The 25,437-nt window shown below is 35.5% G+C and overlaps 1 protein-coding gene across 1 annotated transcript in view; it reads right to left on the reverse strand.

The window, feature by feature from the left end:
- VEGFC (vascular endothelial growth factor C) overlaps window positions 1-25,437 on the reverse strand; it is a 96,101-nt gene that overhangs the window by 22,499 nt on the left and 48,165 nt on the right. Inside the window, exons 2-3 of the mRNA XM_026508551.4 lie at window positions 11,982-12,195; window positions 10,357-10,547 (exon numbers count right to left, since the gene is read on the reverse strand). Of these exons, the coding sequence (XP_026364336.3) occupies window positions 10,357-10,547; window positions 11,982-12,195 (405 nt within the window). The remainder of the gene's footprint in view (window positions 1-10,356; window positions 10,548-11,981; window positions 12,196-25,437) is intronic.

The raw sequence follows: 25,437 nt of genomic DNA on the forward strand, positions 1-25,437 counted from the left end.
CAATTGACCAGCTGAATTCAGTTAATTTGATCAGGAATAAATATTATGAAAATTTAAAGTTAAAAAAAAATCCCAAAAACCCAAAAGTTTACCTCTCTTGAAACACATCTTCCACCTCCAAATTTTTACCTGAATTTTTCACCTAGTTTCTTTAATTCTCGACTGTGTCAGTGTGGACAAAATTCAAGGGTCCAGAGAAAGGTGCCTTGACCAATATTAAAAGTAGGAAGGTTCTTGATAACTAACTCTTCTTCCTCTATCAACTTCAGAACGATAAGGAGGGCGTGCAGTATGCGTGTGCATTAAGACACACTTGTATGTATAACGGCCTTGTCATATATTGAAGGGGTGTCTTTCATCTTCCAATTTCTTTCTGCACTGGTCTTAAGTGTGAATATTGATTGACTTTCCTCATTTAAAAGGATTATAAGGTTTCTACTACCTTTTTAATAAGTATGATAAATTCCATTTTCTTCCTACAGACCAATTTGTGAATTTTGAGTAGCTATACTGAATCCCTAAATTACTAAAAATGTCCATAGGCCTTTTTTCCTAATCAGATAGTATACGCTTAGAAAATGTAATTTTTTTGAACTAAAAAATATTAATAATTTGAATCACCATATAAGCTCACAAGGTGCCCCGTGCAAGTAAATAAATATACTTTCCAAATAACCAGCAACTTCCCTCCTTTACTAGACACAGAAGAATAAGCAAGAGCAGAGTCTTAGATATTTGAGTCCTGCACCTGCAATTTACTACTTCTATGACTGGGAAAAATTCTCTAATTTCCCTTTGCCTCCGTTTCGTTATCTATAAAAGAGGGATAATAATGGTGTGATTTCATAGCGGTACTCTTTGGATGATGATTCTCCTTCAAAATTGAGTTGAATCTCTGCTTGAAAAATTACAATGTTTTTGTTTAAAATTTTACCTTCCTTAGTTTTCAGTAACTATTTGTTTTTTGAGAACCTATAAGATGCAGAGTGCCGAGCACCCTGCTTGCTTCTCAAGATAACAGTCATCAATCACTACCCTTGCCACATGCAACTCTCTCTGTCCCCCCCTTTCTCTCTCATACATATATGCACACACGTACACACACATACACACACACACACACACACACACATGAAGTTACTAGGTTGGAATTTTGAAATATCAATAGTTTATCCCAAATGCTGTTAGCAAGAACCTGCATTTTAACTCTCATGAAATCCGTGCTTGCCATTATAGAAATAACTAAACCAACACAGTAAATAACTATAATTTTCTCTCAAAAGTATCAAAGTCTATCCATGCACATCACTGTTGAAACAATAAATAAATTCTTTAAATTTTAATAAAGCATGAATGCTTATACTAGACGGCTTTGTGCTTTAATGTGTGCACAGTAATTTTCTACTTTAGATTTAAACTCACAGAGTACAAAGTTTATGTATTATGTTCAGCATCAGCCAATTATTCCATGTATATATGTGTACTCAGTCAATATTAATTGAGGATGATGACATTTATTCTTTGGTATTTTGAACATGATGATTTTCCTAAAACAGGTTTATGCTATAAAGTGAACTGTTCTTGAACAGTACATGGTAATAGCTGGTACCTAATTTAGGATCTAAGTAGGAATAACATTCATAACGGAGACTGATGGTAATACTCTCTGCATACGCCTCTTAGAGCAGTTGCTGGTTTTGAAGATCAAAAGGTCTATATAAAGATGGCATTTAAACAAGCCTGGAAATTGGAGAAAAAAAACAAAACTGTGTATTCTGTAAAACTTCAATAAACAGGAGGAAACGCCAAACAATTCCAAATGAGAGGTTCCACTTGTTTGTTATCTACTGGAATTCCTTAATAAGAATTCTAATAGTCGATTCTCACCGACAAGAATGGACTTCAAATAAAGCTACATTTTGAAACAATAGATTGTTTACACCAGCATAGCAACAGTCACAAAGCAACAATTCTATTTCTACTTATCTTGCAGGCTAGTAAAGAAAAAGGTGTAGAACTTCCTTATGAGATCCTGGATTACAGTTTAATATTACATTTGAAAGGAATGTTTGTGTGGGAACAAATATCAAACCCCCCCCCGACAAAATGCCTCCCTTTACGACATCTTTTCCATACCCCAAAATGTAACCAGTTTCTCTTTATAGCATATCTCATTGCTATCTTTAATTTAAATATTCCAATCTTGAGTCCATTACTTAAGTAAAGAAGCAATGTGTAGCTCCTGGAGAGTATGATGAATAATTGTAAAATGAAAGAATGAAACTACATGGAATTTAAAGAAATAATCCCTAAAAATGGGAAAAGGTGACAATTAAGGGTCCACTGCCAGCTTTGCAAGCGAGGATACCAACCACATGGCCCACTCTCAAGGACCTGCAGAACTGAAACTGGGTCTGGGAAGAACACAGGATAGCAGATGCTAATGAGTTTACTTTTGTACTGAATTAATTTTTATGTATTGTTATACATAAAATGCATACAATGCTGCAATTAAAAACCCCAATTCAGGAGTTTTAGAAATACTGAATAAAATTTGTGCACAGGATCAATACCTGGAGTTGGGAAAAAGGGGTATCTTTAACAGATGCATTATTATTTTTTTTCTTAAGGCAAATGTTACTCTTAAACTTCTGATAATGGATATTGGTATAGAGCTTTTTCCCCACATCTGGATAAAACCTGATTCCCAACAACTGTGCTTGCCAATATTAATTAGCTAAAGATTCCAAACAAATCACATTCCACTTGTTGAATACATATGAATGTAATCTTTCAGACCGCTGCAGTGCAAAACAATACCTCTTAAGTTTCATTCCATAGTTGTACATTTTACTTAGGTTTAAATACATTTTGCTAAAAAGAAAATTTTGGGAAGCACTCAGTTCAACTCAGATTTAATCTGGGATGTTTTTGCTAATATGTATGCTTGTATTATTTCTTTATAAAATAATTAAAGATAGCTTGTTTTTTTAGAATGGCAACACAAAATTTTAAATACTGTTGTGCATGTCCGTCAGAACGAACTAGAGGAGACCCAGCTCCCACACTGGGCTGGCTCCTTCAATGGGCGCTCATGAACATAGCAGACAGGCTGTGGTTTCTTCAGCTCCAATCCTAAGATTTCCAAGGAAGCCCCATGGGTTTGGTAGTTTTTCTTTCTCATTCCTATCTCCAGAAAAACTATGTAAGGTAAATACTAACATTTAAATAACTTTTTAATCCAAATGTTTGGCTCAAAAGCAGATGACTTTCTTCTGCTTCTACTCGAGTCATCAAATAATTTATCTTCTGCAAAATTCACTTTCTCCTTTTTGGTTATATCTCTTAAATATACAACTTCTCGTAAGAAAATATACTAAAAGCATATGTTTATGAAAGAGGTCAAAAAGACACTCAAATCTACTTCTCAGAAGCAGATAGTTGGGAGGACTTTGAAGCAGTTGTGACCTATTAGTTCACTTTGGAATGCTTAGTGCATATGGTTTCACTTTTCAACTAATGGCTGGCTTCCTCACACATTCTGCTAACCTGCCCTTCGCTGGGCCCCATAAAAAATTCTAGGAAGCTTTTATAAAAAACTTAGGTTTTAAATTACTTAAGGTACATTGTCTTTAAAATTTATATGATTCTAGTTGGTGACTTTTGTTGCTAAAAGATGTGTCTGGAACTCCTTTAACAAGACAAAAACTCTTTTTTTTTCCCCTTCAGAAAACACAGCAGTAAGAAATTTCCTTTTATGTTTAAAAGAGATCATCACATGCTCCCATTTATAGTACATTGAAAATATAATAAAAAATACATTTAGGAAAGGTACTACTTAGGTGGAAGCTTTTACAAGTTGCAATATTAGCAAAAATGTTAAACACACATGAAAACATTGCCTTCAGGAGTTTCACATCTCGCTGTCCTTGCCATGCATTTCTCTTTCACAACTTCGACTACTTTTATTTACTTGATAAATGTTGATCGCCTTTCCCTGCTAACCTGTGAGCTACAGGAGTGCAGCTTCCACACATCACCATATACCCATTGTATGGCAGAGTATGAAGCACCAGGTGCTTCACCCCACTTGCATAATTGAATTTAAATTAAAATAATTGCTTTTACTATTAAAAACAATCTGAGTAGATTCTTTGGGTAGGAGAAAGGCATGATATTAAGAAATCAAAAGGAGAAATGGATGGGACTATCAATGACTGAATGTTGGCTTTCCCTTGGCATTGGCTTTTGCTCTTCTCTCCTGATACATGAACTCTCTAGGTAGTAACGAGTACACCAGGGCTTCCAATGGCATTTATCAATATGATGTTTCCTCTCAAATCTACAGCTAAGGATCCAATCACTGCTATAGAATTCTAGAATCACATGCTCAATCTGCTTGGGTATCTCCACCTAAATATCACTCCGATTTTTCAAAATCAGCAAGTTCACGGCTCTACCCTTGACCCTAAATCTGTTCCCGTTTCTTTATTCATTCAATTTAGTGCCTAGTGTGCCAATAACTGTGCTATGCTCCAGGGTAATAAGCAAACACAGTCTCCGCTTTCATAGAGTTTAGAGCTTAGGGACTAAAACATTCTGACAGATAAAGTAATGATGCTAACATATGGGCAATAAAGGACCATACAGAATGCTTGAGAGGTGACATTCATATCTAGGCCTAAGATGAGCAGAAATTAGCTCGATGGTTATCAGGAGGTGTGTAAGAAGATGGTTCAAACACAGAGTATTGTTGACTCCAAGGTAAGAGATATTGACAACATTTAAGGAGTAGATGAATTTGGGTCCTTGTGGAAAGTCGTATTTGGGGGAAAGCAGTGACAACTGAGGCTGCAGATTTAGGCAGCAGCCAGATCATGGAGGGCCTAGTAAACCACGTTGAAGGATTTAACCTAAAGAAGGCACCTAAAGGAGAGTGCTGTTGCAAATATTTAACAGCTTAGAACAGCTTGCATCAACCAGTCACATGCTAGCCTGGGCAGGAAATGATTTATCATTTAGAAAACAAAAAACTCACTGCTATAATGTGGCCAGTGGATGGGAGGGAGATATGGAGATACAGAACCAGTCACTAGGCTGCCCCAGGTGATTGATGAATGTGGCCTACATCAGATGAGATCAGCAGGATGAAGACACTGGATGGATTCCAGCCATGTTTGGAAGGGAGATTTAACCGGAATTATTGATTGGGCTTTTAGTGAAAGGAAGACTAACTTGGATTAACCAACAAAGATGAGTGCTGTCACTTAGAAAGAGAATACTGGAAGAAGAAAAAGGGTTATTTACTTGCTTGTCTATCTGTGTGGGTGGGGTGGGTGTGAGGGAATAGGTCCTAACTCCAGCGTGGTGCACATGAACCAGGACCCACCAGAGGGGAAGTCAAGTCACAGGAGTCTGAGCTGGAGATAAGGATCTGGGTACCCTCCATTAAAAGCAAAACAGTGTACATGAAGATGCCTAAGGACAGCATATGGGGTCAGGAAAGAAGGTGTCCTGGGGCAGCACCCCGAGGACTAAGTATCTCATTTTCAATTCACTTCAAATGTTTAATTCAAGCTCTGCAAATCTTTGGAAAACTGAAGTGCTAAATGAGACTCCTGTGCTGTTAAAAGGATACATACGTTCCAAAAAATACCACTTCACAGATCAGAATCTGTAAGAATTGTGATTATTGCACGTGTCAAGCCTATCAAAAACGATCAAAATAAAACTTGAAAACAACACAAACCAACAACAAGAAACCAGGCCTCAAAAATTTTATAGGTAAATTCTGATTTTTCCAGTGAGCAGATGACTGGGAGGAAGCAGGCAAAATCAATGACTTCAACATCATAAATCTGTTATAAAAGCCATCCTAAATTCTCTGGAGCCTGGAGGTGAAAGAGGATGAAATTCAGTGAGAATTGATCCCATATGAGCTAAAGTAGATTTAGTTTTCTTTTAGAAAAAATATCCTATCTGAGGATATCGGACAAAATTCTGTTACCTACACATACCTTAAACTTAGCACTAAATGCTCTTCTTAGCCTGGAAGCTTCTTCCTGAAGTGTACAACCCTCTGACACCTCCAACTTGACAGAGAAGTTTGTGTGTTGTTGTGCATACGCACTTATCCTTGAATAAATGCTTCACCCCGGCACCCATTAGGTCAACATGGAACCTCATCAGGCCACTGGTGGGAATAAATATGGAGCGGTCCCAGAGAAACCGATGGTGAGCAGAAGACGACATTCATCCATTGTGTTTACTAACAACGATTTTTCTGTTTTCCAAGTTTAGATTCTACCTAAGGCACTCCCGGTATCCATTTGGCACATGTGTAAAGTAAGTGTGTATTTAGTAAGACAATAGTAAGAAGAATACAATGGTGTCTTCTGCTCATAGCAACTATGGGAAAAAAGGGGGAGCATTTTCTCTTCCATTTGTTCAAAAACAGACATTTTTAAAGATTGATCTGAAAGTTATAGCCCATACTTTGATGAGGCAATAGGATCGGTTTATTTAAAAATTACACAGGTGAGTTAATCAAGTATTTTATTATTATTAACCTTTAAGGCAATAGTTTTAAAATCTGCTTCAATGGATAAGGACTAGGGTAAGGACACCTCCCCCCTGGAACTGTGGGGCAAGGGCTGTAGATGTGTCCATATCTTCATTTTTTCTTCTGGTGAGAGGGTCAGTTTTAACGTGCTTCCAAAAGGGGATGTGTGCTAATTCTGTGGCCAACACTCAGGGAACTGAAGAACAACACAGATCTGTTCTTGGCTTTATGGAGGAGATGGACATTAACCAAATAATAATGGCTATATTGTTATAAACTAGGATTATAAGCTGTAGTAAGTGCTATGAAAGAAAAATACGGAAAATGATAAAGCATTTAAAAGCAATACAGGATCCAATCAAGGAGGTCAGAAAAATCTCCCCCAAGGACTTCTTGAGCCACGTGATGGAGATCTAAAGAACTGATACCTCAGCAAAGAGGAGACTATCAGGTGAGGGTGACTTAAAAGTGTGAGCAAGGATGGAGGGCTAGAGGAGACGCAGTGGTTCCCAGAGACTCAAGGAAGCCTAGAGCATTTGGCAGCACAAAACGTTAAGGACAAGGGACAGTTATATCAGATGGTGCTGTGGAGGAAGACAGACATTTAAGGCTGTGATAAAGATTTCCGTCTTATTCTAACAGCACTGGGAAATCATGGAAGAGTCTTTATGCTGGAGACTGGCACCACCAGATCTGTGTTTTAAAAATATCACATTGGGGGGCCATTAAGAGAATGCATGGGGAGGAGCGGAAATGGAAGCAGGAAGCAGAGGGCATGGTTTTTCATTAGCTCAAAAGAGCATGAAAAGCATGTTGGACTACAGTGATGGTGGTCGACATGGGGAGGCAAGGTACTTCAGAGACAAAATGAACATTTGATTTGGTCACAGGCTGGACATGTGACAACAGAAGGGAGATGTCAGCGACGACCCCTGTGTTTCTGATTAGAGATAAGTCACACATCAGGACGGGAAACCACAAGGCCAGCGTGTTGTTTGGGCTGAGTGTGGTGCTGGGAACAGAAAGCTCGTCTAAGGAACTATTGCACAAAACATTTGAGCATCCGTATCTAAAAAAGATAGATATTTTGAAGTATGTAATTTGAATATTAAAACAGTAAATGGTACACCTGAAACCATGAAACACTTTTTAAAGAAAATTCATTTTAAAACATTTTTTCTATCAACTTAACGAGGCATAATAGAAGGATCTGTGGAAGAAATGAGTAATGAAAAATAGCTTTACATATTGTCCGATGGCAACTGATGTTCACCAAGACAAAAAATTAACTCTAAAAAGACAGGAATTTCAAGAACTGAACCAACAAAGCAAAATCTCAATGCTGGAACAGTTATTATTCAACTTGATACTTTCACAATATGAGCACTTTGAAAGTAAAGTTTCATCTAACGACCGAATCCAATAAGGCATTTTTGAAATAATAAATAATGAGCTTTCAGTAGATACATTTTATTTGGTGAAATAATTCTTCACGATCTTTCTTTTGAGGCTATTTCATGTCATCCCATTTTTAAAACAGATACAGCCTTTTGGTCTTTGGAAAACACAACTGGTATATCTAGACCTTTTGAAGATCAACCAAATTGATACTGATTTAAGTCAAACCCCATAATAATAATATAACCTAGGATACATATCATATTGCTTAATCGAAATATTTAAAAACATATGCTATTAAAGGCATTCCAAAAATGTAATTTCCTCCATCACTCACACTTATTTTCTCTAACTTAAAAAAAAAATGGCATTTCAAGAAATTCAGAAGGCCAAAAATCCTTTTATGGAATTTGGCTTAAATAAAAAGGCAGCAACATTTTTAATATTAACATCTTTTTAAAAATAAATGTTAGTTTTTTGGAGGCTATCCTACTGGAGCTAAGTATTCATTCTGATGAAAAAAAGTATTAAGTTCCAACACTTTAATTAAAGGATTTTTAAAATTCTGTTTTACTTCAGGATTAAGGTAAACACATATTACCAAGTAAAACCTGTTAAATTAGTAGTATTTTATTCAGAATAGTGTACACTAAATCTAGTTTCTTAGCTAACAAATTCCTAATTACTGTTTGATAAAGATAGAGGGGTAAGGGAGGGAGCCCACAAAGGAGGAGTTGTGCTGTGATCAATGACTAAATTATATGTTACTCTTTTAAAATATTAGAATTTTATCAAGCGCAGAAATGTTATCCCATGACCCACAAACATATATTCTACTGATTACATTTCTAAATGCATGAATATATTTAGAATTATGCTGCATCTCTTGCTAATGCCTGCTAGAAGGAATACTGTGTCATTGCGCTGGATTCTGGAAAGTAATCAAGAATCAATGGACTCCTTCTGGCTGTGCGTAACTATGATGATAACAGAAATGATGTCAGGCCCCAAAGCATCACCTTTTAATTTTTTTTTTTTAATCTTTAGAGTTTAGGTATAGGTAAGTTGAATGGAAAATTTAGTTTTATAATTTATTTTTTTTATTTCCTCTTGCAAGTCTTAGTATCTGAAATGGCTTATTCCTTCATCAGGCATATGAGCAATACAAAGAAACACATTTTTCCCCAAAAAAAGCAGTTTGGATTGTATAATAGGACAGTGTCTCCAAATCCAGAGCCCCCATGATCATTACAGTAAAAATTTTAGAAATTTCCAACCAGATGGGAAAGCGCAGTTGAAGAAACTCAGGTAACCTTAATTTTCATTTCTACTTAGTTAAAATAGGAGTAGATTTTATCAATGGGATCCAAGGTTTTGGTCAGCTCAAGTTTGTGTGAGAAGCTTTCATTATAGGTATTCCAAGTATAGACATTATTTGACTAAAAATGTCAATTTGTTGTCATTTTACATTGTATCAATCAAACCTCTCATCACGTTTTTGAAATTATTTTTCATATTGAAGGTCACAGTGCAGTTCTGAATGCAGCCAGATTACCTGTGTTATTTCAACTCTCAAAACTGATTGGAAAAGCTTTTCAAGCAAACATAGGTTTGTCTTTCCCGAAGTTTGCACCAGCCCAGCCCACGGCCTGGGCTTCTCCAGACATTTCTGCTCAGGGGCCAGTGGCACACAGCACTCTGAACACCACTCAGTGATTATCACCAGCTCATAAACACGGCCTCTGATAGCCAGCCGCCTCTCCCACAGAAGACCTAGGTGCAGGGTAGCGCACCTGCGCTGAAAATCCTGGATCCAGACCGAAGCTTAAGGTAAGTTTCTTGGTTGTTATACTAAAAGCTTCACATCTAATGTGATGGGACTTTACAGGTAACTCAAACTACTTGAGATTTAGTGTCAGAATATCTGCTTTGCTTTCTAAGTGGACACAATGACTACACTCAGAGCGCTGGCTTATTTCAATACAACACCTGGGCTGTGGCACAGAACAGAAACGTTTTGTTACACGTTTTGAATTGTGATTTGTGCCGTAGCTGTACAATCAGAAGACTTAACCACTTAAAAGTAACTGATGGCCAAATGAAAATATTTAGAACACACACACACACACACACACACACACACACACTCATACGTGTATTTCTTATTTGCTTCCCTTGGCTTTGACACCACTACTAGGAACAGAGTTCATAAAGCATCAGTTACTTTCTTGGTGAGATGATAGCCTCAACACCACAGAACGCTGAGAAATTCACTTCGTTCCCCACAGACAATCTAAGCAGCTCGGAAGGGCACGGCGTTACCGCCCCTGGACCAGAGCCGCGCCAGGGACTGAGGTCAGGGGCTGGGTGGCTCCCCGCGCAGCCAGCGCACCTACCGTCTTGCTGAGGTGGCTTGTGCTGGTGTTCATGCACTGTAGGCCCTCGCTGTTGCAGCAGCCTCCACATCTGTAGACGGACACACATGGAGGTTTAAAGAAGGTGTTTGTTGCTGCTCCAAACTCCTTCCCCACATCTATACACACCTCACGTGGTGTGCACTGAGTTTTTCTCCACTCATTATCAATACCTGTCGAGTCATAGGGAAGGCCGTAAGTTACACAGAAGCAGCGAGGCGGAAAAGCCCACAGCAGTTGGAAGTCACATTTGATTTCAAATTTTCAGACTGAAGTATAATACATAATGTTAAAAAAGAAAGAGTTGACAGGATCCTAAATTGCCCTGTGAATTAGAATGCAGTATAATATTTATTCAATATTTAACAGATCAGCGAAGGATATTCTCTTAAAAAAGAATTTCTGTAGCCATGTAACAAGCTAAATTAGGATTATGCTTTCTTAAAACAACACCAGTTTTTCTGCAGCACTTCTGTTTGGTTTTCTTTGCTTAAGAAAATGAAAATTTAATATATAGAAGTTTGCAGGACCTGCAGAGAGAGAGAGTCCACTCATTTGCTATAGTATGTACTATTTTGCGGTCTCAGAGCAAAGATAAACAACATGATTTAATTTTTCTTTCTAAACTGAGATGCAAATGAGGAAATGGCTGTGGGTCTGGACTGAATTCAACGATCATTTTCAGGCAGGCTATCTGGCAGCTTTGGGTAATGTCACTTGAAATGCAAGTGTATCTTCCATCAACTGGGACATGTATCCTGAACTAAGTATCGTCAGGAAAGTCAAATTTTCCTGTTCCTTTTATGCTCTCTCGGCATTCGGTTTCCAGTGAGTTAGGGGTTTAGCTCTAACACTGTGGACTCTTTAAATATTGCATTATAGATGATGTACTTCTTAAATGTTCTGGCTTCTTTTCCCCATCTTTTCCCTCAAATTTTTAAGAAAAAGGATATAAACTATAGGTTATTCAACCTTGAAGCCATTTTGCTTGCATGTGTTTTCAAAATAATTTGCAATCTCAAACCATGATAGCGACTATCTAACAATTGAAGGGAGTTATTTTTTACAAGTAGTCCACCAATTTATACTATGCCATTTTACGCAGCATCTTAACTTTTTGTGACACCCTCTGCTAGATCTTTTAGTAGCTTTCCAAAAGTCCAGCTCCCAAGCCAGTTACCTGTGAAACAACAAGGCATTTCAGGTGATTTAGAAATTAAGCATTTCTGAACCCAAATCAGAAAATGTACGTGCAATTATTTTGTAAGATATAGAATGTTTAAATGGCGAAACTGACACAGTGTGGAAAATATATCTTCAGGTTTTTAAAATTTTGCAATGGAATATCACCTTAATTAAAAAGTGTCGATAGGCCTGCACCTTTCTACTTTTATATTTTGAGAAATCCTCTTAATCATCACAGTGAAGTTATAAAATGCCGTATTTTGAAAATCTGCATTCCTATTTTGTTTGCCTTTGGCCCTAAAGGTATTTAGTGGTAGAGATGCTGAAATTAAAACAAACAACAACAACAAAAAAAACCAAGCTGGCAGATTTTACTGTATTGATATATGAAGCTTATCATATATTTTCTTTCCCATACTTACTTTTCAAGATCTCTGCATTATAATGTGCTGCAGCAAATTTTACAGTCTCTTCTGTTCTTGCATTGGTGTTGGGCTGTTCTTTATTACGCTGCCAACCGCCTTTCCTTAACTGACATTTGTACATTTTCCAATATTCTGGGTAGAGTATGGTCATGAGCTCATCTACACTGGACGCTGACCGCAACTGTTCCTCCAGATCTTTGTCTGCATACGCCTATCAAAGAAACATGCAAGATCAGTCAGTTATCAGATTAAGAGATTTGAAAACAAATGCACTAAAAAAACCTCTAGGTTTAATGTTATATATGCCAGACCCTTATTAAAAATATGATTAACTATCCCTGAATTACTTTACTTGGTAAAATTATATCCATATTTTAATTTGAATCAATACCATGATTAAAAATGAAGTTAAGTACCCACAACCAAATTTGTAAAATATATATTTGGCTTTTAAGACAAAAATTCTGTGAGACATAATTTTAAACATAACTTCCCAAGTAGCTTGTTAGATTTATGTTTTACGTAAATGGCAAATTTTTAAGTTTGAAAATTTATTCAAGCTTGTATTACCCTCCAATATATAAACTGACATCTACTCTCAGGCTTTGCCTCATCAGCATCAATAAAATATAATTAAGCAGGATGCTTGAAATTAAGAAACTTTGTTTTACGGAAGCTTTTTTAGAATAAATAATTCCATGAAGAGGGGCGCCTGAGTGGCTCAGTCATTAAGCGTCTGCCTTCGGCTCAGGGCGTGATCCCGGTGTTCTGGGATCGAGCCCCGTATCGGGCTCCTCCGCTGGGAGCCTGCTTCTTCCTCTCCCACTCACCCTGCTTGTGTTCCCTCTCTTGCTGGCTGTCTCTCTCTCTCTCTCTCTCAAATGAATAAATAAAATCTTAAAAAAAAATAATTCCATGAAGAATGGGATTTCAACAGCAGCATCACAGGTTTATGTTTTGGCAGAACCTCCAAGTATTTCCAAAAAATCAAATTGTCAAGATTTATTTTGCTATGAAAAAGACATGAAACAGGGTGGAGAACATTAATTCTGCTCATAAATATTGGTTGTCCAATTAAGTAGAACATCCCAGGTAATATTCAGGGAGTTGTACCACAGTTAGGAAAAAATACAGTTTTCTATATTTTATATGGAAAATGAGACATTGTTTAACTTCATATACAGAGTGAAACACAACATCAAAAGTTTATTTTACCCTGTCATGCTTATCCCAGCTTTTAAGTCTAAATATGGGAGGAAACACTTGGGACATTGGTTCTTAGAGTTTAGTGTGCACAGGAATCAGCTAGAGACCTGTTAAGTGAAGTAACCACCCCCTCCCAGAGGGTTTTGGATGGAGACCAACAGTCTGCATTCTAACAAGTTAGAGTTTTCCTCCTAATTCTTGAGGTACACAATTAATATATTTGCTTTAAAAGTCAAAATACTATTTGATTTAAAGTCTTTTCACCATGATTTTGAATAATCAAAGTTATTCTGATGTAGGTGCTATTTGTATTTTATTTGAGAAATGTAATCTAATATTACTTTTATCATTCTACAGCCTCGTAGGCAGTAGGTTACAAAAAGTGTTCCTTTCTATTGGATAATAAAATTGGCTATTAATTTTAGGATTTCCCCTTTTTTTCATTTATTGTGTCAATGGGGTATATCACTTAATCTCTTTAGGTCTGTGTTCTGAAAATATTGATATTCACCCATTACTCTCTGGAATACTGAGGTTGATTCTTGATATGCCATACAGCCATATAAAATATAATTCCCTTGAATAGATGGAGGGTGGGGATGGAGAGATCTCCCAGCTTAAATGAAATGGACAACATCTCCTCACACAGTTTCCCAAATGTTTATGGAATATTTGTCTCAAGAAAATCTCATATATGAAACAAATTTCAAGAATCAAAAATGTCTCGGAATCTAAAAGGATTGCAACTGGAGAGAAAGGTTGCAAAAGTACATGGGTAAAGTTTTGGTCATCGCTACCTAAAATGGAATGTCATGGACGGGTTTCTGTCTGCCTCTGCTAGCTTGAATAGTCCTTGAGCCAGCAGGAACACCATAGGGCTGTGTGACTGGTGGGTCCCTGGGATTCGTTTCCCCATAATTCAGCTGGAATTAAAGTCAAGTTGTGACCTCAGCTGATCACACGAATATTAACACGAACAGGCATGAGTGTTCACTTGCCAGGAAGAGCTTCAATACCACACACACTAGTGTTAACATGACACAAGGAAAGGTACACGCCAAGCCATACAGAAAAAAGACAGTGGGGAAGAGGGGCTTTCAATTAAGTATTATTTGAAGTTTTAAGGCAAATCAAAATTGTACTTCAAATTTTGTACTTCAAAATTTAGAAAGGGAAAATAACAATAATTGTATCTATGACAGAAAATGCCGTTACTCAGTAGATAAATAGAAAAATATAAGCAAACAATTCACAAAAGAAAAAAACTGCAATATAAAAAACTGGGGAAATGGGCCAAAGCCAAACTACAGCATATGAATAGAAAATAAAAGTTATATTTATACTCTTAGGCTGAGAAAAGGCTTTTCTGAAGGTGAATATAAAGATAAAATGTAAACTATCTGTACAGTAGAAAATAATGTAAACTAAAAACAATCAAATAGGAAAACTATTTGCAATATACATGACCCATGGAAAAGGACTGATATTCTTAAAATATCACACGAACATGTTAAAGACAAAAAATAAACAGGTACTTCAATAGAAATTTAGACAGCAAATTCACATTAGAATTAAATTTTCTATCCAACAGAAGTGAGAATACAATTATGCCTGATATATGTACAAATTCATCATGGGGCTGTCTATCATAATGAATTTAAAAAACAATCTATACAGACAATAATAAAGAACTGATTAAATCATATACAGTACAACATAAATGTAATAATACAAATGTATAATTGAGACATGTAAAGAGGTTCATAAATACATTATTTATGAAGAAGTATACAATTTAGACACAGTACACAGGATGGTTATATATGTAGTATATATATATATATATATATATATATATATATTTGGTTTTATGTATATATGTATATACATTTGGTTTTATGAAAAACCAAATTCACATATAGATTGTATGCATACATTTGTGTATATAGACAAGAGTAAAACATATGCAGCAAAAAAATATATACATATTCATGTGTGTGTGTGTGTGTGTGTATATATATATATATATATATATATATACCTTCTCCAAATTGCAGGTTTAAGGTAATTATTATGCCCTTCTTTATACATTTTTGTACTTTAAATTTTACTTTTTTAAAAAGATTTTATTTATTTGAAAGTGGGGGAGGGGGTAGAAGGAGAGGGAGAGGGAGAGGGAGAAGCAGAGTCCCTGGTGAGCAGGGAGCCCAACTTGGGGCTCGATCTCATGACCCTGAGATCATGGCCTGAACTGATGTCAGACGCTTAACTGACTGAGCCACCCAGGCACCACTGTACTCAAATTTTAAATAATGCGCATATATAATTTTTACTATCAGAATGAAAGTTTAAAAGTAATCATCTCTAAGTGTATTGGCTCTTATTTCAGCCATCATTTGCTTTACTCTTCTTACGTCTCTACAGAGCATGCCTTTGACATATTACTTAATTTATAGCAACCACTGGCAAAAGCAGAAGCTATCATAGACAAAAGGGTATAAAAATAGCTTGATACTCAGCAATTAATTTGCTTATCCCATTAGACTTTAATTATTGTAACTATTATATCTGAGGAAGAAAAAGAAGCTTTAGTGTCAGAAGACCAGATTTCCATCTTGGCTTTTAAAGACCTTATTTAATTGAGGAAAATTAGATTTCATTTCTTTGAGTCTCACTTTACTCTGTAAAATGGGAATCATAATATCTTTCTCATAGAATCTTTGTGATGATCCAAATAGACATTTGATATAGAAGTATGTTATACATCTTATAGCTAAGGGTGGAATTACTTGTCATTATAGCATCTTTAGAGAGCAAACACACAGTACAGAGATTGTTTTTTAGATAAATTGAATTTCTTACTCAATCTTGAACTGTAACTCTCAGTATTGTACCAGTTCTGGAATCATATTTCTTTCAACCTGTCTTTTGCATTTTTGTTCTAAATAAGTAGCAACCTAGAATATCAGCATTGTCAGCGAAGTGATAGGGCTATTGAGTGAATATGGAGGAGAACCAAATCTTAAGGATAGATATTGCCAGTTAACCATGGCATGTTCACATTCATATTCTACTTTCGAGGAATTAGAAGGAGTCTCAGCAAAACCTAGAAGGAGTTCTGAACCAGGCACACATGCAAATCTTTCAAGCAGAAGTGCTGTCCACGTGAAAGGTTCCTTCTCAAAGCTTTCTGTTTTTTCTTATTGCAATAGAATTAACTCCCAATGTTATACTAGTTTTAGGGGTACAACATATTGATTCAACAACTCTATACATTTCTCAGTGGTCACCATGGTAAGCGTACTCACCACCTGCCACTGTACAACATTATTATAGTATTACTGACTATATTCCCTATGCAATGGTTTCTATCTCTATAACTTATTTATTTCATAACGGGAAGTTTGTACCTCTTACTCCCCATTTCTCTTTCAACCATCTGCACACTCACCTCCCCTCTGGTAACTACAAGCTTATTCTCTGTATTTAAGAGTCTTTTTGTTTTGTTTTTTAGATTCCACATTTTCATACAAGTGAAATCATATGGTATTTGTCTTTCTCTGACTTATTGCATTCAGCATAATGCCCCCTAGGTCTATCCATGTCGTTGTAAATGGCAAGATCTCATTCTTTTTTGTGGTTGAGGAATACTCCATTATGTGTGTTCACATTGATGTGTGTGTGTACACACACACACATCAATACATGCATACACTACATCTTCTTTATCCACTCACCTATTGATGGACACTTGGGTTACTTCCATATCTTGGCTATGTAAATAATGCTGCAATAAACGTAGGGGTGCATATATCTTTTCAAATTAGTGTTTTCATTTTCTCTGGGGAAAGTAGTAGAATTACTGGATCATATGGTATTTCCAATTTTAATTATCTGAGGCATCTCCATACTGTTTTCCACAGTGGCTGCACCAATTTACATCCCACCAACAGGGCACAAGGGTTCCTTTTCTCCACATCTTCACCAACACTTGTTTTTTGTCTTTTTGATACTAGCTATTCTGACTGATACGGGGTTGGTATCTCGTTGTGGTTTTAATTTGCATTTCTTTGATGATTAGCGATGTCGAGTACCTTTTCATGTGTCTGTTGGCCATTTGTATGTCTTTAGAAAAATATCTACTCAGGTCCTCTCCCTATTTATTAATTGGATTGTCTGCTCTTTTCTGGTGTTTTGTAAGTTGTTTATATATTCTGGATATTAATTCCTTATTAAATTTATCATCTGCAAGTGTCTTCTTCCACTCAGTAAGTTGCGTTTTCGTTGTTGATAACTTCCTTTGCTGTGCAATAGCTTTTTATTTCGTTGTAGTTCCAATAGTTTATTTTTGCTTTTGTTTCTCTAGCTTGAGGAGACATGCCCATAAATATGTTGCTATGACATCTTTTTTTTTCATATGTATTTTTTCCAGTTTATTGAAATATAATTGACTTCTAAGCGATTACTGCCTATCTTTTCTTTTTGGAGTTTTATGGTTTTAGGTCTTACACCTAAGTCTCTAATCCATTTTGAGTTTATTTTTGCGTGTGGTGTAAGAAAGTGGTCCAGCTTCATTCTTTTGCATGTAGCTTTCCAGTTTTTGTTGAAGGTTTTTTCCCCCCATTGTATATTTTTGCCTCTTTTGTCATAGATTAATTGACCATATATGTGTGGGTTTATTTCTGGACTCTATTCTGTTCCATTGATCCATGTGTCTCTTTTTGTGCCAGCGCCATACTGTTTTGATTTCTACCATTTTGTAGTACATCTTGAAACCTGGGATTAGGATACCTCCAGGTGTATTCTTTTTTTTTTTTTTAAGATTTTATTTATTTGACAGAGAGAGACAGCCAGCAAGAGAGGGAACACAAGCAGGGGGAGTGGGAGAAGAAGAAGCAGGCTCACAGCGGAAGAGCCTGATGTGGGGCTCGAACCCAGATCACCGGGATCACGCCCTGAGCTGAAGGCAGACGCCTAACCGCTGTGCCACCCAGGTGCCCCTCCAGGTTTATTCTTGTTTCTCAAGTTTGCTTTGGCTATTTGAGGTCTTTTGTGGTTCCATATAAATTTTAGGATTATTTGTTGTGGTTCCGTGAAAAATGCTATTGTGGTATTTTGATAGGGATTGAACTGAATCTGTATATTACTAGGTAGTATAGACATTTTAACATTAATGCTTCCAACCCATGAGCATGGAGTGTCCTTCCATTTGTTTGTGTCATCTTCACTTTCTTTCATCAATGCCATAGTTTATAGAATACAGGTCTTTCTTCTCCTTGGTTAAATTTATTCCTAGGTATTTTATTTCTTTTTGGTGCAATTGTAAATGGGATTATTTTCTTAATTTCTCTTTCTGTTATTTTGTTATTAGTGTTTAGAAATGCAACAGATTCTGTATATTAATTTTGTATCCTGTGGCTTTAGAGAATTTTGTTATCAGTTCTAGTAGTTTTTTGGTGGAGTCTTCAGGGCTTTCTTTTTTGGGGGGTACTTCTGTATATAATATGTCATCTGCAAATTGTGATATTTCTTCCTTACCAATTTAGATACCTTTGTTTCTTTTTCTTGTCTGATGGCACTGGCTAGGACTTCCATTACTATGTAGAATACAAGTGTTGAGAGTGGACATCCTTGTCCTTGATCTTAGAGAAAAGCTCTCAGTTTTTCACCACTGAGTATGTTAGCTGTGGGTTTTACATATATAGCCTTTGTTATGTTGGGTTATGTTCCCTCTGAAACCATTTTGTTGAGAGTTTTTATCATGAATGGTTGTTGTATTATGTCACATGCTTTTTCTGTATCTAGTGAGGTGATCATACAGTTTTAATCCTTCCTCTTGTCATGGGGCATATCACATCAATAGATTTGTGAATATTGAACCACTCTTGAAACCCTGGAATTACTACCACCTGATTATGGTGAATTATCCTAATGTGTTGTTGAATTTGGTTTGCTAATGTTTTGTTGAGGAATTTTACATCTATGCTTCATATCTAGGTCAGAGATGTTGGCCTGTAGTTTTTTTTTTTTTTTTTTTTTTTTTTTTTTTTTTTGTAGAATCTCTGTAATCAGGGTAACGCTAACCTTGTAGAACAAATCTGGAAGTTTTCCTTCATTTTGTGGGGTTTTTTTTGAATAGTCTGAGACCAGGTATTAACTCTTCAAAGGTTTGGTAGAATCCATTTGTGAAGCCATCTGGCCCTGAACTTTTGTTTGTTGGAAGCCTTTTGATTACTAATTTAATTTCATTACTAGATATCCCTTGTGTTCAAATTTCTATTTCTTATTCAATTCTGGAAGATACATATTTCTAGGAATTTATCCATTTCTTCTGGGTTGTTCAATTTCTTGGCAAATAATTTTTCATAATATCATCTTATAATTATTTGTATTTCTGTGGTATTCATTCTTATTTCTTTTATTTCATTTCTGATTTTATTTGAGTCCTTTCTCTTTCTCTTGATGAGTCTGTCTAAATGTTTTCAATTTTGTTTATCTTTTCAAGATCCAGCTCTAAGGCTGGATCAGTTTCATTGACTGTTTTATTGTTTTCTTTCATTTTTTTTTCATTTATTTCCATGCTAATCTTTATTAATTTCTTCCTTCGACTAGTTTTGAGCTTTGTATGTTCCTCTTTTTCTAACTCCTTTAAGGGTAAGGTTAGGTTGTTTATTTGAGACTTTTCTTGTTTCTTGAGGTAGGACTGCATTGCTATATCTAAATGCTTTCTTGAGTCTTCATGTTCACCAATGTTTTCCAGCCTGTTGAGGTCCTTTGCTTGAATGTTGATACATTCCTTTTATTTTCTAAAGGGATTTAGCACATCTCACAATAGAAAGTGTCTTAATGGATATTCAACTGTAATAAAAACCCTCAAGTAATCTAAAAATGAATCTAATTTTGTACTCTACTTTGGAGGGATCAATTAGGAGGTTCCAGTGATGACTCTTATGTAACGTTCAGCCTGTATGCACTTGCAAACAACACCTATGTGACATTCAGTGGAGGACTTTGAGTGCTATGGAAGTCAAGATGAGCGTGCAATGTCAAAGGCAGGGAGCTACAATCAGGAACAAACCCCTTCCTTGACAATTCATGTACCTAGAACACATTCCCTTCTTACTCTAACAGGCGAATGATGATTCCAGAAGTTATGTGATGAGAAAAATTTTGGAGATTCACCTGCAATCTGTAATTCCCCTAATTATGAAGAATCATAAAGTGAACACTTGAAGTGGCATTCACTATGGATCCTAATCACCTTTACATTTTACACGCCTAGGTTGCAAAACCTAGCTTTCCTCTTGCTTCTCTTTGTTGACTAGGGGCTGTTCAGATGCCTGCTAGGGACTCAAATCATGAGTCCACATAGGTTGTCCTTCCTCCCCCAAACTGTGACAACCCAGGGAGTCGATGATAAGTTGCAAGTCATCTAGGGTTAATGTTAGTAATGGCCTGGCATTTACCAATGAATGAAAATTAGTTTTTAGAAAACCCTACAAATCCTATGTCGATAATCTCTTCGAACAACAATCTTCAGTTAATTGTTATGCTATATATAGACTTGGCACTCATTTGATAATTTTATGAAGTTGAAAATTCATGAGGAAATGCATATACTTTAATTATAGAAAAATTTCTTTCACTTAAAAGCATACACTCTTACCAAATAGTAATAATCAGAATTGAAAGAGTGAACAAGAGTCCATCAAACACAAGTTTGATCACACTACTGTATTTTCATGAAGTGGCCAAAAATGTCATAGGCAAATCTGTTTAGTTGTCCAATATATCTATATTATCGGGGAGAGGAGGTAAATGACTTCTTGTTCAAACTGGAAAATAAGGAATGTTTGCATTTTTTTCTAAAACTGTGTATATGCTATCTTTAAAAGTCTGGCTTTATATCTGGAAAAATGTATATTTTCATGGACAACTTCATAAGATAAAGCAAAAAAGAAAATTTGGTCAAATTATCAGTTTCATAAGACAATAAATTTACTAAAAAGTTTAAAAGAAAATATTTTTCATATTATTCCCATCACATACATCATTCCTTTGTCCTAGGAAACTAAGTTGTCAGTAGGGATCAATCTCTTATAAGGCAGTTATCAAGGTCAATAACTTTATATTACCATTGGGTTTTCTTTCTTTTTTCTTTGAAAATAGGGTCAGATCCAATAACTAGAATAAGTAGTTGCCAAAATTATTGTTTCCCTAACACAGCAGAGGAGCTTGCTTATTCAATCCTTCTTACTTAACAGTGGCAGTTGTATGACAGGTGAACTGTGGGTTTTCTGTTTCCTTCAGATAACTATCCAGGCTAGGCAAATTTGTAAATTTTAAAAGTATATTCTGATTAATGAAAAATACATTTTTTAAAGCAAAATCTGGGCAAGGTGGCAGAATGTAGAGGGTTTTGGATTTGAAAAATCATCCAGTATATAGTTGTAAAGTTCATTTTAAAAATCACCCTTTAGTAGAGAGTCATAAATAAATATGCAAGATCAAATGATATCCTTCTAAGGTATAGAAACTTGTAACTGTTTTATATAACCTTAGCAAATCATTTTACCTAATGTTTCAGGGAAGGTATCAGAGTCAGGTTCTTTCCCCCACAGGCTACCCATCACCCACGTCTACACCAACCTCATGTGCCCACAGATAGGTATACCCTGGAAGTAGACATTTACATTTCAGTTTAATATTGAAAGTTTTCTTATTGGAAGCTTTAAGTTTCAATTTTTTCTTAACCTCCTGAAATATTTTACTGTAAAATTTGAAAATAAGGCCATAATAAAGAATGGAATCTTCTTATATCTATTATTGATAACATAAATTGTTTTTTTTTAAAAAGTCACTTTTTTAGTTTATCACATACATGAATTAAATTAAAAGATCAAATACTTAACTCATTAAGTACACTCTTAGAAGATTTTTTAAAGATTCACTTTCAATTATTATTGTTGAAATGACTTTCTAATTTAATACCAAAGTAGGCAGTCATATTTGCATCATCCACACAATGGACAAAATAGCTCTATATACCCTGATTTCTTGCACCCAACACTGAAAACCACTCACTTCTTATTTTCTAATGGAATTGGTTTTCCTTCCTTGTAGAGTGACAAAATGATCTCAGAACTATTAATCCTAACCTTTGTCCATGTATGACGGCAAAAATAGCACCAGATAGATGAAGCCAAAAATCATGAATGACAACAAGGGAAATACCAAGGCACTAAAACATGTAAAAATTACTCCAATATTCCAATATTTACATATTGTAGAGCAATGGCTTTAAACCAGGGATGACTTTCCCCTTGGGTGATTTGGCAACATCCGCAGACATTTTTACTTTTCAGAACTATGGGGTGATGCTACTGGCACTAGTTAAGTGAAGGCCAAGAATGAGGCCATCCATTCTAAAATGCACAAGACAGCTCCCTACAGGGAAAAAAAAAATCATTCAAGTCAACACTCACTGGTGCTGCTGTTGAGACACTGTAGCTGAGTAACAGTGGGCTTTACCATATATTAGCCTCTTAAGAACGTGTCAGAAGGTTAAAATTTGCATGAATTTTACTTTCTAAAATTCCTAGAGGCATCAGAATGACTAAATGAGTAAATGAATGGTTGTAAAATATCCCCAGCAGGTGGACTTAGTAATTGTAACATTCTTAGAGATACTTTTTTATCTTCCAGGGTAACATCTTATTTTCCTTTTTACATAGGCATTTCTCAACACATTATTTCATAAGGAGAAGAGAATGTAGCAGTTTAGACAGTCTTTCTAGGTAAGTCAATTCAAAACATCTCACAATTGTTTTCCTTTGATTGCTTTCACTTTTTCTTTTGAAGATTAAAGTAATTTCAAAATCGTTCTGCACTTTTTCAATGATGCTCTTTTAGAAAGTTATTTTGAAATTACAGTTTGTAATGGGTTATTGTAATATTTCTTTTGAGTAAAATTTTTTCTTTGACATTTTAAAGGTTAATGCTACTTAATTCTGGAAGTAATATTAATAATACTTTAAAAAGTCCTTACTAAATGAATAATATTCCCACAAGAAAGTGAACAAATCATAGGACACAGTTTCATAAATTGTTACAAATTGAACACACCCTGTAATTATACCCAGATCAGTGATAGAGTATCAACCACATTCCAGAAACTTCCTTTTTTCTCATTGATTACTCTTTACATAATATTGCCATTTTGTTATATTTCTGCATTTCTGTTTTTGACCAACGTAGTTTTTAGTCTTTTTCAAATTTTACATAAATAGTATCCAAGAGCGTATAGTATCTTCTGTTGGGTCCTTTTCTCACCCTTATGTTTGTGACATTCGTCTCTGTCATTTGAAGCAGCTGGTTTTCCTGCTGTCTTGTTTCTCATTGTATGAACTACTGTAATTTATTAACCTAATCTATGCTCAGCATGTCTTTTGATGGACATATTTTGAGTTTGGGGGTGGTCTATAACTAGAATTAGGATTGATGGTTCATGAGGTACTCATATAGATATGGCCAAACATTTTCCAAAGTAATTGTGCCAATTTATAGTACTGAGGGCTGTATATAAGAATCCCTGGCTCCGTATCTTTGCCAACAACTAGCAGTGTTTGGTTTTTCATCTTAGCCATTCTGATGGGGTTGTGAGAACACTTGTGATTTTAATGTGTAGTACACCTCGATGACTGATGATATTGAGCACTCTCATGTTATTTGGACATTGGGTTATTCTCTTTTTAAAATTCCCAATTAAAAGCTTTTTATTCACCTCTATTGGCTGTCTTGTCATTGATTTGTAAGAGTTCTTAATGTACTCCCAATATAAGTCCTTTATCAAATATGTGTATTTTAAGCATCTTCTTCCAGTATGAAACTCATATTCTCCTCAGTGGTGTTTGCTAAGAGAAATTAAGAAAATCTACATAAATGAAGAGACCTATCATGTTCACAGATTGGAACACTCAGTATTATTAAGTTGACAATCCTCCCCATGTTGATCTATAAATTCAATGCAGTTCCAGCAGAATTTCTTATAGAAATTTCAAGCTGATCTTAAAACGTGTGTAAAGAATATACAATAACTAATTTTATTTAGAAAAAGAAGAACAACGTTAGAGGACTCATATTATTACGTCTTAAACTCTTTGCAGTAATCAAGACAGTTTGATACTGGCTTAAGAACAGACTGATAGAATACAGAATGAAGAAAGAAACAAATAAAAACTTCTATACTGACGATCAAAAGATTTTTGACAAAGGTGCCAAAGCAAGTAAGTGCAGAAGGTGCTAGAACAATCAGTTAATCATATGTCAAAACAGAAACAGAGCAAAAAACAACCCAAACAACCTCAAACCAGGAAACAAAACAACTTAGACCCTTCCTTCTCACAGACTCATAAATTAATACAAAATATATCATATACTTCAAGGTAAGCATTAAAACTATAAACCTTTTAGGACAAAATGTAGTTTCACCTTTGTGAAGTTGGATTAGGCCACAGTATCTTAGATATGACATCAAAAACATAATTTATAAAAGAAAAATGGTAGGTTGGACTTCATCAAAATGGAAACTTTTGTTCTTCTAAAGACATCATTAAGAAAATTAAAAGACAAGCCAAACACGGAGGTAAGATGTTTGAACATCATATTTCTGATAACTTGTATCCAAAATATATGAAGGTCTTCCTAATAAAAAAAGAAAGACAACTCAAGTCTAAAAATGTGGGAGTCAGAAGACTTGAATAGATGTTCCTCCAAAAAAGATATTCAGATGGCTAATAGGTACTTGAAAAAATGTTCAACATCACTAGTTATTAAGGCAAATTATGCAAATCAAACCACAGGTTATCATTACACACACCCCCCAGAATGGCTAGCATCCAAAAGAATAACATACCAAGTATTGGTGATGAGGAGGAGAAACTGCAACCCCATTTTGTTCATATGAATGTAAAATATACATTTTGAAAGCTACTCTGACAGTTTCTTAAATAATTAAACATATACTTATATGGCCCAGTAATTCCACTGCTGGTGAAATGTCCACACAAAGACTTATAGGTGAATGTTCATAGTCACATTATTCATAATAGTCCAAAACTGGAAAAAATTTTACAAACCCATCAGTGGGCTGAACATGAGCAAAATGTGTTCTGTTATATAATGGAGCACTATTCAGTAGTTAAAAGGAATAAAGTACTGATAGATGAATGAACCTCACAAATATTAT

The sequence above is a fragment of the Ursus arctos genome, unplaced genomic scaffold (genome assembly GCF_023065955.2).
Source record: "Ursus arctos isolate Adak ecotype North America unplaced genomic scaffold, UrsArc2.0 scaffold_27, whole genome shotgun sequence".
Classification (NCBI taxonomy): Eukaryota; Metazoa; Chordata; class Mammalia; order Carnivora; family Ursidae; genus Ursus; species Ursus arctos.